The sequence below is a fragment of the Eurypyga helias genome, unplaced genomic scaffold (assembly GCF_000690775.1).
Source record: "Eurypyga helias isolate BGI_N326 unplaced genomic scaffold, ASM69077v1 scaffold1171, whole genome shotgun sequence".
NCBI classification, from domain to species: domain Eukaryota; kingdom Metazoa; phylum Chordata; class Aves; order Eurypygiformes; family Eurypygidae; genus Eurypyga; species Eurypyga helias.
This window is the reverse complement of record NW_010228701.1, coordinates 83,959-97,219: the sequence shown is the minus strand read 5'-3', so window position 1 is coordinate 97,219 and position 13,261 is coordinate 83,959. Positions and strand designations below refer to the sequence as shown.

General features: G+C 34.7%; 1 protein-coding gene across 1 annotated transcript; it reads left to right on the top strand.

Moving 5' to 3' along the window:
* Positions 1-388: 388 nt before the first annotated feature.
* Positions 389-7,908, top strand: IGF1 (insulin-like growth factor 1 (somatomedin C); the record flags this gene model as incomplete). Its single annotated transcript, XM_010159973.1, is given in 3 exon segments — positions 389-570; positions 7,785-7,831; positions 7,833-7,908. Coding segments are annotated over 3 exon segments (305 nt in total), but the record flags the coding sequence as incomplete, so codon positions are not given.
* Between the last annotated feature and the right edge of the window lie 5,353 nt (positions 7,909-13,261).

The following is a 13,261-nucleotide window of genomic DNA, read 5'->3' as shown; positions in this document are numbered from 1 at the left end:
CAGTCAGCTCAACAATCAGTTTTCATCCAAAAGCTAAAGGGCAAATTTCCTTTGCAAGGCTTCTAAATGCCAGATTTCAACTTCTTCGCTCTCCGTTTTCAATGCCAAGACAGTTCGAGAAAATCTTTTAATAATGCTTTTCTAAGAAGATATAATTTTGCTCAGTGCTTAAAAAGCAACCACTCATAGACAGAGCTCAAACCTGGCCATTTCCAGGAATATCTTTTGAAGCGGAATCCGAGAAGAGGGTCTTAGAACAGATACACACAGGCAGCCTCTACAACTGCCATTGGTGATTCAGTTAAAATAATGCAACTTAATATGATTGCTGCTGAGATCTTTGCATTTTCTCTCTAACATAAAACCTTTCCATTTGTGTTTTGAATAGGTAAGCCTACAGGCTATGGATCCAGCAGTAGACGCTTACACCACAAGGGAATAGTGGATGAATGCTGCTTCCAGAGTTGTGACCTGAGGAGGCTGGAGATGTACTGTGCTCCAATAAAGCCACCTAAATCTGCACGCTCTGTACGTGCTCAGCGCCACACTGATATGCCAAAAGCACAAAAGGTAGGCCAGGCTGGAAAAACAAAACAAAACCAAAAACCTACATATTTTAGGGAAGGGAAATTCTATCAAGGCTGGTAACAGCAAAAAACTGACGTGTTCTGCCTACTAGGGACACTGAGATTTAGAGGGGTTTTGCAAAACAGTGTGTGTGGTAATAAATAAGTAGAAAATTGTGTGTTCTCTCTCACCTCTTAGAACACTGAATAAAAGACGGAATTACTAACCTAGTAGTTGTGAAGATTTATCCTTCTACTGGGTAGTAAATGACAAGTACTCACATCATCCAATCATAAATAGCACCTAGGACTTCTTTCAAAAGAGAAGTCAAACACTGAATGTTTAACAACTGATCGGTACATAGCCTCCTCATTCATCCTTCTTTGTCAGGAGGAGGTAGAGTGAGTGATCAAAAGGGAAAACAGCTTTTCTACTATTCATTTTACATGTAAATTAACAAATTATTTTTTTTTCTTCATTGTTTTGGCTTTTTTTTTAATTTATCAGAACTAAATTAATTGGATAGTGATTGCAATCATTACATACTTCATTTTAACACTTTAATTTTTAATATGCATATTTTCCAAGCATGCCAAACATTCATTGGTATTGTTGGCATAATTGTGAAATTTAGAGTATCCAGATGTTTGTTCTTGTCATGCTAGATATACCGTACATATATGTAGTTAAGTCCCATCTCTCCTCAACAGAGCCTATAGTTCAGGAAAACTATCTTAGGCCAGGCTCCCATTAAGCTCATAGCCAACTGTCACTCCTGTTTAAGTTCTGAACATCTGTTTTACATGTTATTTGTCATCTGCTGTAAGCCTCTAGTGATATATTTTGTTGTAGCTGACCCTGTCTGTCCTACACATGTTGGCCGCACTCCTGCAGTTATCTGAAATTTTTTTCTTATAAGCAATGGAACTGCATGAAATCCTAAGATTTCACAGTCAGGAAGCCAGAACTATATACTACTTTCCTTAATGTTATCTTTATGAAAAGATCAATTGTAATTGTTCCAGCATCCATTTCTTTTCCATGTGTCAACCCATAGAATGGAAACCTTTCACATCTTCCTCAACCATTTTCAATCTTTTGAGGTAATGGCTGTATGATTCTTCCTGGGAAGTGCCACCTTAGCTGTGGACATCTCACAAGGCACACATGACAACAAGTGAAGTTGTCTTCAGGTAGAGCTCAACTAGAGACAAGAAAACCCTGTGGTTTATTCCTGTCTGGGCATACATATATATAATGCTTGAGGGAAAAGAAGAAAACAGGCTTGGCCAGTAACCTGTGTGCTCCTTCCCAAACTTGTTGCTAAGGTGATGTGTAAAACATCCTGTAACTTCAACTAAAAGGCAGCAAGATACCTGCCAGCTCTCTGATGGATCTGTACAGCACATTCCTTGTAGGGCTAAGGAATGATGTCATTCTTTAGGCAGCTGTGCTCTTCCCAGATCACAAGATAGGCAGGAAAATACTTTTCTTACAATGAAGATAGAACCGAAGAAAGGCCTTGCATCTTTCTGCAGCAGCAGGGAATGTAGTGTGCGAGAAGGCGTACTGGAAGAAGAAAAAAACTAGAGGGGGTATGTAGTAATTGAGAGAAGCTAGCTGCAGAAGAAATCATCCAGGAAATTAAAAGAAAGGGAAAAAAAAAAAATCAAGAAGTTAAAAGAAAGGATAGGGAATTCTATCAAAGAAGCTGGGAAATGAGAAATATTGACCAGCTGAATGAACCATGGTGCATCACACAGAAATGAGAGAATTTTGAGAAAAGGGGACAGAAAACCAAATTAGAGAAAAATTAACATTAAAGAAAGCAACACTTTTACAGAAAATGTATGTGAAAAGGAGGAGAGAAGTGAATACAAGCAGAAAAATCATAAATATTTCTTGATGGGAACCTGTTGATGAAATAACAGAAATCTGATGGGAAAAAGAAACAAAAGTTTTCATTAGTATCTGTGGATGGAGAAAACTAGATTGAGGAAACAAAATACAGAAGGGATGAGGAGGAACTATTATTCAGATTCATCAAAAAAGGAAAATACAGACAAGAAGAGAAGGGAAACAATTCATAAAGAAAAACTCTGTGAAAAAGCTCTGGTATATATTCTCATGTAATTATTTTTTCTTTCTTTTTTTCCTTTTGCAGTTATCTGTATATGCTTCCATTAAGAAATACAATGTTATATTCATACTTTCTTCTTTGGATAGGCACCCCCAATATGAATGCATTTAGCTAATTCATAGTGTTGATATGCCACTAATTTCAGTTAAGAAATTAATTATACTAAAGTCAAATTGTTTTTCAGTTGAACAGGTTTTCTTCTAGCTCAGCATATTTTTCTCTCCTAGTATTGTATGTGATGCACATATGTATTGTCTTATGTATGTTCACTTTATGTGTAAAAAATATGTTGTCTGTAATATTTTCTTATTTGGATACAAGATTTAAGGCAGTGTTAAGTAGAATATATAACATATTGTAGTTACTCTCAGATTTCATACACAATCAGTTTCTTATGTCTTTCATACTTCTAATACAGTTTTTATTTTGCATCACTTATAACTTTTTTAATAGACAAAGTAAGAGTTGTGTTTTGGTTTAAGTGTTTTTCTAAGAGGTCTACTTTCCCAAGTCCTTGAGCAGATCTTTCCTTCTATGCACAATCTGGTAGATTAACTTGCTTCAATGAAGAAAGGCTGTTCTCTTTATAGGTTATGTTAATGCTGCTCTTTGTCATTACATTAAACAAGTGTTGCTACACTGCATATGCAAATCTGAATGATGAAGGCCAGGCGCTGAATGATTAATGTGGGCTGGGAACCCCAAAATGCCCATTTGCTACTGTAAGGCAAATATCAAGAGCTAGTTTTAGTCCAATTACAGAGACCATACATACAGAGTTTGTTTGTTTGTAGCTAATGAACAAAATAATTCTTTCTCTATAGGATCATAGTCACCTGTTCTAAGACCTTTACTCACAAATAAATATGAAAGTATATGGCAAAGAAAAAAGAAACACACTGTTACGATGTTTTTAGGGGTATTGTATACACAGTATATTTCACAGGTTCACCAAAAAAAAATAGGAATTAGGAAAACAAGCAGTTAGAAACACTTTGTTATTGCCTCAGCTGCTGTATACAATGGAGAACAGACCCAACGTTAACTCTATCCTAACTTACATGCCCAGTTTTTACCACTTTTTTTGCACTCAGCCCATAAGATTACCTTAAACTGGAGCAGCCAATGAATGCAACAAGCATGCATTATAGTTTGCATAATGAGAAATGAAGTATGCATCAGAAGACAATGTGATAGCTACAGGCTAACCACCCTGGAGTCTGTAGTGAACAGTTGGGATAACTCAGAGTATCTTCCCAGCTGGATTTCAGCACTGTGGACCTTCAGTAAATTGTAAGCTACAGTAATACACAGTTTCTGTTGGTGCCCAGGAGTCAAACATCCTTCTCAAACATCTATCTAAAGGATACCAAACTCCTACCGAAGTGTGTGTCCCCTACTTAAAAAGAATTATTTCTCTGACTCCCTGAATTATCTTATATTTTTTTAAGTTGCAGTCTACAGAGGTCACCTAACACGTCTGGGTCAGTAACTCTGGGATGAAAAAACTGTCTGTACTTTGAGATGCTTCTGGAGCATTCCAATTGCTTTCTCCTGTGTGAAACAATAAATGTCAAAGCATGGAAGTTTTAAATAAATAGGTTTTTCAGTAGCCTTCACACGTTGCTGTAACAATAATATCCAAAGCATATTTTATATAAAAATCCCAACATAGCTGGCTAAGATTTAGGAAACCATTTATTTTATATTTTTTATTTCTGCTCCTCTAAACTTGATCTGCAAAATTACTCCTTTAAATAGAACAGGATCTATCCATATAATCTGCATTCAGTCAATCTGTGTTCTAGAATATGTTGCCCTGTTCATTCAGATTCCTCGGTACAAGAGCAGCTGATCAGAAATAGAGAAATGGCATAAAATATGCAAGAGCTACAGGTAATGCAATTGGTTTTCTCTAATAGGCCTCTTAAGGAAAGATTGGTGATTAAATTAGATTTTCAGTTTATGGTCAGTTTGATGAAATTAAAAAAAACCAATAATTCAGGACAACTGTTCTGGACCATTAAGTTAAGGGAATAGAAGAAATGTAGATCCTGTTGCAACCCTAAGAGCAAGAATGATAAAGAGTGTACTTCTTCAGTGTATTTAACTTACTTCAATACATATAACTTTCTATTATTAATACTAATATTATTAATGTCGATTAGTTCTCTATATCTTTTTACTACACTGAATGAGAAATAAGATGTTTTGAAAAGGGAAAGTCAGAAATCTCACATTGAAACTGCTGGAATTTAATATTTTGGTATTTCCAAAGCAAAATATTTTAATTTTAAAAAGTAAAAATAAAGCTTTTTGATTTCTTGTAGCTTTATCTTTTTCTTGTGGTGAAACTGACCTTCATTAACTTATTTTCAGCCTCCTCAAAACTTTAAATTTAAGAATTTAATATTACTCAAAATCCCCTTACTTTCCTGACCATCTTAACTAAGCTACTGAAATTTACTATTTCATCATTTTGCATTAATTGTAATACTATTCAAAACAAGACCCCACTAAAATATAGAGTTAAAATACTGTAAAAATTAAATATTATTTAAACACCTGTACATTACAAAAAATAAGTTAGTTTTTTTTTTCAGGATCCCCATCCAGCAATTATTCCTATTAATCTTGCAGCAATTTTCTTTTTAAAATAAAAATATATTATTATTTCTCATTAATATTCACATTAAATTTAAGATTAGGAAAACCTAAACTTTTTATCAAATAATCCAACCAACCTGCACAACCTGTTGCTCACTCATTTAATGATCACTTATCAATTCTGCTCATCCAAATTCTGTTCTGTTTACTTGCTTGTTATTGGAATACTCTGTTGAAAGTTTTCAATAGAATTCTTACTGTTAAAAAATGAGAGATATTTAGGTATTTATCTTGTTACAACTGATGAAAAATAGGAAGTACATAATACAACTGCATAATGCAAATTAATTTTAAACTTCTACCCCAATTGCAGTTAGCTATGTATATAAGCAGAGGTTATTAAAGAGAACACAACTTAACCAATTTTCAACATTTCTAAACACTAGAAAGATGTCCTTTAATTTTTAACAAAGAGAACAGATGTGAGACCCAAGCGCATTATAGATGAAGATTTTTTTTTTCAATCTAAAACTATGAGAATAACTATTGACATTGCTTTTAGATTAAAATCTCATTTAATGAGCAAATACATCAGTTAGCAATGTAGTAGTAAAGAACAGGGAGAAATGCCCAGGATTTGCATTGGAAAGGAAAGTAGTTATTTCACCTATTTTTTTCACTAAGTTTATGTTTAGAGTTTCAAACTGCAAAACAGGAGCAAGAAGGAGAATTAAATTTCTGTCTTCACCAAATATGGTTCCATCTAGCTTGTCTTTCATTCATTTCTTTCTCTTCTGAGAAATGCTAATAAATTTAAGTTTATTTACCCTTAAGTAAATTAAGTTCTAAGAGCAATTTGGAAAACTAGAGAATAGAACTTTGGAAAACAACTGTTCTCTGTTCAAGCAAAGGAAATTGAGCTATTTCAACAGCAATCGTGTAAATGAAGGGAGACTGGGACCTTTTTCAATGAAGCAGTGTCACAGAACTGGGGCCATAAAGTTCGTATCAATTTAAGGGTACAAGGTACCTTGAAAATTATTACATGAATATGAAACTCTGGTAAGGCTGATTTTAAAATCCAGTAAGTAAAGAAGAGGGTAAACAAAAAAACCATAGTACCATGTCATCCTCTTGCACCCTGAGCAAAAGGGCCAAAGAGATCTTGATCCAATTTTTTTCTTCCTCATATTTTTAGTCCTTATTTCTCTTTAGGCCTCATATTTGGAAAAATACACACAAATATATTTACTAAAAAAAGTATCAATAGGAAGTATAGTCTCTAAAAATTTCAATATTGAAATAAATACTAAGTGGGACTAAGAGAGAGAGGAAAAGATGTTAAGATTTTTAGTTTAAGAAAAAGCCATTAATAAAACAGGAAAAATATTATATTATTTCTCATTAATCTTTCTAAACTTGACAGATTTTTAATTGCCTCAGTATCAAGTCACAGTTGTATTTACAGGCCAAAATATTCACAATGGCACTAATTTCTATTACAGCTATGCCACATTAGCAAGCCAGTGAGAGCACCTTAAGGTGTAACCGATAGAACTTGGCCTCTTCACTTCAGAAAATTATTTTCCCCCATTGCTTACTTTCCAGCCTTGTTATTATGTTACTGATCACACTACTCACAGAATTAGAGACTCCAGAGATGTAGTAGCTATCATGCCTGTTACTACACACATTAGACTTTCCATTTATTACCAATAAAGCAAGAGATTTTTTAATGACAATATGAGGTTTGAATGTGCATCCTAATAGGATAAGGATGCTGCTGCATGCTTTGCAGTACCCTTCAATCTTAGTTGAATTACCTTTACTGTCACTGAGGTAGTTGTTATCCCTATGTTAATGGTGATCTGGGGGTACTATTCATTACAAAGCCCTCTTGAATTGCCTGGCACATCACCCTGACTCTTTCTGAAAACACAAATTATTTGGCTGGAGCTTCTGCAGTGAATCCACACTTTGTATCCTCCTAAAAACCTTATCTGACAAAAATCCTACACATCTCATACGCCATTTATGCAAAATGTAGGTAACAGTCCCACTCAGCAGTTTTGAAAACCTCTGACCACTGGGTATCAAAGCCCAGGAGGTCCATAAATTCTGCAGCAACAACTCTAAAGTTCTTTGGCCCCTATGCACCCATCTTTTGCAAATGTCCTTGTTCTGTAAGAAAAAAAATCATTGGTACCTACTGTGTGTCTAAGCCCATCCAGGTTCCATATGCAGATATTTCCTCTGCCAATATCAACAATGACAGCCAAAAAAGTGTTTATACCTAGTAGAATAGGGAATTTGGTGTACAGATGTTTGTATTGTTAAGTTCCCTGTGAACGGGCAGAAGGGCTCTAACAATTCCAGCATTCAGAATAACTGTTTTCCCACTAACACGAGTTTTGTGGTCAGACAGCATATTAAACCTATCTGGAATAATTCTTTTTTTCTACCCCGTCAGGAGGTGCATTTGAAGAATACAAGTAGAGGGAACACAGGAAACAGAAACTACAGAATGTAAGAACATGCCATCCACAAGAATGAAGAATGAATGTGCCATCTGCAGGATACTTTGCTGTAAATAAATTATTTGTTAAACATTGGAAGATTTAAAAAACCCCTATGGTTTAATAAGCTTGATGCAATCTCAACCAACGGGCATTCTCCCAGCGCACGATGCAACTAAACATTCCAATATTAAGTCTTTAGAGAACAGAACATTTTAACCAGACCACAGCTAAAAAAAAAAAAAAAAAAATCTGTGGTTGATATATTACTGGTTGATATATTACTGTTTGTTCACCTGTTTTAAATGTCCTGCACAAAAGCTCTTAAAGTCCTGTGCCCCTCAAAAGCCCACAAATTATGGGCCTTTGATGGATCCAATTGCACTAAATTAACCTATGAACACTGGCTGCTGGAGTCATTCATCAGCCTTGTCTAAGTGGTGGTTTTTTTATTTGCACTTCTATACAAGCAACAGGCTGTTTGTTTTACAGTGTCTGATAACATTGTTTGTCTACCCCTTCATATTTGCACAGTTTGACATTCCCAGTAACAGCAGCAGTAAGGTAACATATACAGTTTTTAACATCCATTAATTCCATCTGTGGCATTTTGACAGAACATGGGTTATAGACACATTTGTTTTACGACAGTTCTATTTTTCCTTCTCTTGCAAAGATGCAGTTTATTGCAATTTGTGAGACAAAAGATTTTTAAGAGCAGTTAAAGCATACATAGGCTCTCAAACCATTAATGATTCTTCCAGGTAATTATTTTGCAACAGTATAAGTAACTTCTTTCTTCCTCCATATAATGCAGTATGTAAAAATTAGCATATCAGTAATACACATATATCAAACAGTATGTAAAAATCTCTGTTTTATAGTACAACGGTGCTATTTTATAGTTTGTTACATGAAAGGGTCTGGCCAAAATTGTAATAGGTAAAAGCAAATATGAAAAGATCGAGCCAAAGATTAAATAATAAAATAGTTTTTAAAATATTCAATTTAAATGAATTAAAATACCTTCAGATTCCAACATGGAAATAACTTTCCCGTCTCCAAAAGACAATTCAGATACCTGTTTCCTTTTAGATATTTGAATGGTGGTGTTACCACTTAACTGGGAAACACAAATTCATAGATGCCTATGCCCCAAGAAGACAATTTGAAAAACAACCCTCAAATGACATCAAAGGGTACCCCATCAGGCCTAAATCTGAATTATCAGTGTTCTATTCAAACGTAACAGAGGATTACTCAGGTTCTCTGCTGTTTGAATTCTTCCCACCATCAGATGTGACTAAATTGACTGTTAATTACGTGGCTGCCTCTCTCTGCAAATCAGAAAAGCTAACTAATCACCAAATTACAGTGTAGAAAGAGTCCTTATGAAGAGATGGAACGATAATGTCCTTCAATCTGCTACTCACAATAGCTTTTCATGCACTTTAGTGGGAGACACATACTTCCAGATAATCTCTGCCCTGTAACCTTGATAGGTACTGCACCGATTGTACCGTGAATAACACTGTGTCCTATGCTCCATTTTTGTAAATCAACTCAGTGCTAGATCAGCCATTGAGGAAAGAGGGAAAGGTAGCCAACAGCATCCCAAGGTGAACAATAACCTTCTCTGTGAGAGCAGGAAAGGCAGGGGAGAATGCATTGGTCCATCCTGTTCAGAACTGCAATGTTCCTCCTCCCACCACACTGCATCCCGTAAGCTCATACAGGGGATGGAGATCCCTTGGTCAGCCCCAAAGAGGGCAAAGAGAACACTGTTCGAAGGGAGAAATTAGGGAGATGCTCGATTAGATCAGGAAAGAAAACATCTCTTTTTAAAGGCTCAAACCTTCCTTACTTTCTACTACACCCATTGGAGTAGATGACTGAACTGTTGACTAAAACATAGGAGAAGAATTTCTGCAGACTGCATATTGTACAGCTCCTCAATAGTTTCTTGTGAAACAAACAGCAAAGGTAGGTGTTAGAAGACTAAAAAATTATTATAGTTACTTTTTTAGTCCAATAGAAAATTTGAGGGTTTTAATTTTTGTAAGGAAACTACAATGTATTCCTGTGCAATTCTTTAAACCCTCCACTCTGTGAGATGCATGTTTATATGCACAATTGGCTGCCATCGCAATGTAAAAGCAAAACAATAAATGAATAAAAAGAATATATGACAGCAGACAGAGATAGTTACGTTGAAAAAGGAAGAAATTACAGAGAAACAGATGGGGAAACTAACCTAAATTATTACCACCAATTCAATAAACAGAGGTAGCAACTCTGATACTTGTCATAGCTCTTACAGGCCTTTTTTTGGTGGAGGGATTGAGAGGAAAATATTTTACTTTAATAGCAATTAAGAATTCTGAAATGCATTCTAAGAACAAACCATTATTTTTATCTTACAGACATAATACATATTTCCATTATGTGTCCCATGATTCTTTCTGTTCCCTACCTCCTCTGAAGTCCTAAGGGTAGAAGGGAGGAAAAATGTGACTTCAAAAAGCAATTTGCAGATTCATATAGTGGCAAGTTTCCTTGTAGATAATATTTTACTGGCGCACCACTAGGCATAACAGAATAACCATACATCATTTTGCTATTTTGTTCCTATAAATTAATTCAAATTTTGGTCTTATCTTGGGATTCATGCATTCACATTTATGCCACCATATTTCACCTCACCATACTGAGAAATCATAGAAAATGCCACTTATAGACAGCAAGATCTAAAATCAGAACTTGTCAACTGACTAAACAAACCAGAGCAATTCTTGAAAGTAACTACAATAAATTATGAACAGCTGCAAGCTTCAAAGGCAACACTTGGTTTTACTAGAAAATAAATGGTATCACAAAATAAAATTAAGATTTCTCACCACCACCATAAAGGTGAGAAATCCATGGAAGGAGAATGCATACTAGTATAAGAAATCTCCAGTCATTTGGCAGGGAGCACATGATACACCAGTCAGCATGAAAGATAAAGGGCTTCATTAGTTTAATAATCTCAATAAATCCGCTACTTAAAGAAGTTGAAGCATGAGCCAAAACATCTCCCTCCCAAAAGTACAAAGTAGCCTGACTTGAAAAACTTCTAATTAGAGAAATTGAAGGTTTCAGCTGAATTTTCAAAAGCACTCCAGATATTTAGGAACAGGGCTTTTACTGGATGCCATTGATTCTCATAAATCACCTAAGTGGTAAAGAAAATCCCACTCCCCATCCTTCCATATCATGTAAATCATATGATAGAAGGCACAGATTTTTGTATTCTGGAATAGACACAAAACTCCAATTAATACACAGAATGTCACTGAAGTGCAGAAGTAAAAATGTGAATTAAGCCTCATTATTTTCAGTTAGTTCAAAAAGGACTGCCGACCTAAACCCACTGAAGTCGAATATCTCTTTCATCAAGGCAACAAAATTTGAGCCTTATCTCCATAGTAACCATAATTAATCATTAAGAGTTTAAATGGAAAATGAATAAATTCTATATTCTGCTCAAAATATAGTTACATATCTACACTTGCATTTGTGTGAAAGACATGTATGAGGCTCATTTGTACCATTCAGTCAAGAGAAAAAAGAAAAATCAAGTAATGGGATACTGCATTCAGTCCCTGGAGACTCATTAAAGTAGGTACCATTTGCATATGAGAAATTAGAGTGTCAATTCCTTTTTTAAGATTAAAGGGTGAATTAACCAGTAGCAGGCTTTCTTTACAGAAGTGAATTCCATACACAACTAGTAGCTATGTTCAGCTGCTCCATGAGCTGGTTGTTGACATAGTATCAATGGTTAAAGTTGATTAATGAAGACTCAAGGCCAAGCACTGTGTCTTCTCAGCTCTCCATTTTACCAAGCAAGTGCATGATAAGATGAGTTCAGAAAAGTATCTGCATATTTGCTTTTCCTGTTACTGATTTGGCCAACAATGCCAAAGTGGTGCTATTGTTTTGTTTAAGAAAGTACTTGACTAAAATATAAAAGAAAGCATAAATATTTTTTTAATGTATGAAAATGACAATTATATAGGTATGGTTATTAAAATAGAAATACAACTAGCCATAACTTTTCAACTTTTTGTCACTCGGCAATGGCAAAGAAGTCTTAAATCAGGGGAGATGGGGCAGGAATAAGAGTCAAAATGCCACAAAAATTCATAGACTTGAAATGCAATTCTGAATCTTGACGCCAAGTCAGAAATACAGATGAAAAAAAGCAATTAAAGTCAGGGAACAATGGACATGATTGAAAACCTGTTCAGATTAATGCGAGTCTTATATCATACCAAAGATTTTTAAGCCATACTCTAGCCTGGAATCAGTGTAAAGTTTGGCTTAAAGTCAGTGGCATGATATGATCAAGATTTTAATTGAGCACACATTTTTATTTTTACCAGATTACCTTCTCACTCATGGCATGCCCCCCCAGTCTTATACTTAAAATAAAAAATAATAGCACATAGAAACGCATCTGCTTTTAAAAAGGAATGAAAAATAAATATTCCTAACCTGAAACTGATGCTATTTTTAATTTTTACCAGGTTCAAATTGTGAAAAAAAGTTGAAATATATGGCTAACAGTCTGTGAATTTTTTTTTTATTATTATTTTATGTGGTCACTATGAACATCCTAATGTGCAAAATTTCACATTGCATTGTTTTGTTTTGAAATTATGGTAAGTTAAGCCCAAATAGAGATCCTTGGAACCTATAGGCTAGATAAAATACTTATGTTCTGATGAAGGTATAATCAATATATTTAAAATGTTTTATTTTTAGTCTGAAAAGTGATAGTAATAATTTATTTGGGGACTCATCCTATACTGGTCCCTATTTACATATACTGTTCAGTGCAAACAAGTCTTCCAAATGCCTAACTTCTATTCAAAACCAATATTCATTCCTCCCTGCTCCTTCCCCTCAAGAAAACCTAGTTAAAACACTATTGCATCATCATTATATTGTTTGTATGTTTATTTTGGTCGGGGTTGTTTCATTTTGATTCTTTTTTTTTTTATTATTTGGAGGTCAAGGGTAAGGAGGAGGAGATGAGCCTTTCAAGTGATTAAGATTTTTTCATCTCGGGTACAATCCACAAAAAATAAAGAATTTGCCTTGATGAGATTATTAATTATCCAATTTATGTGTGGACGTAACATTAAGTAAAGCAACTAGATTAAAGGTGTCTTGAAAGAAGGAAAAAATGTTATTAACATAAAGTTTTTACTCATTCTAATCCTACACTATACTTTCTGCTTCTCACAGCATTGGAATATTCTTCTGAAATATAACTGTCCAAACATACAGTACCTGATTTATATGAATCTTGTTTGATTTTTTACATGAAAGGTGTTATGGGAATATCTGAAACTTGATTACATGTAGTACAGTATAGAGATAC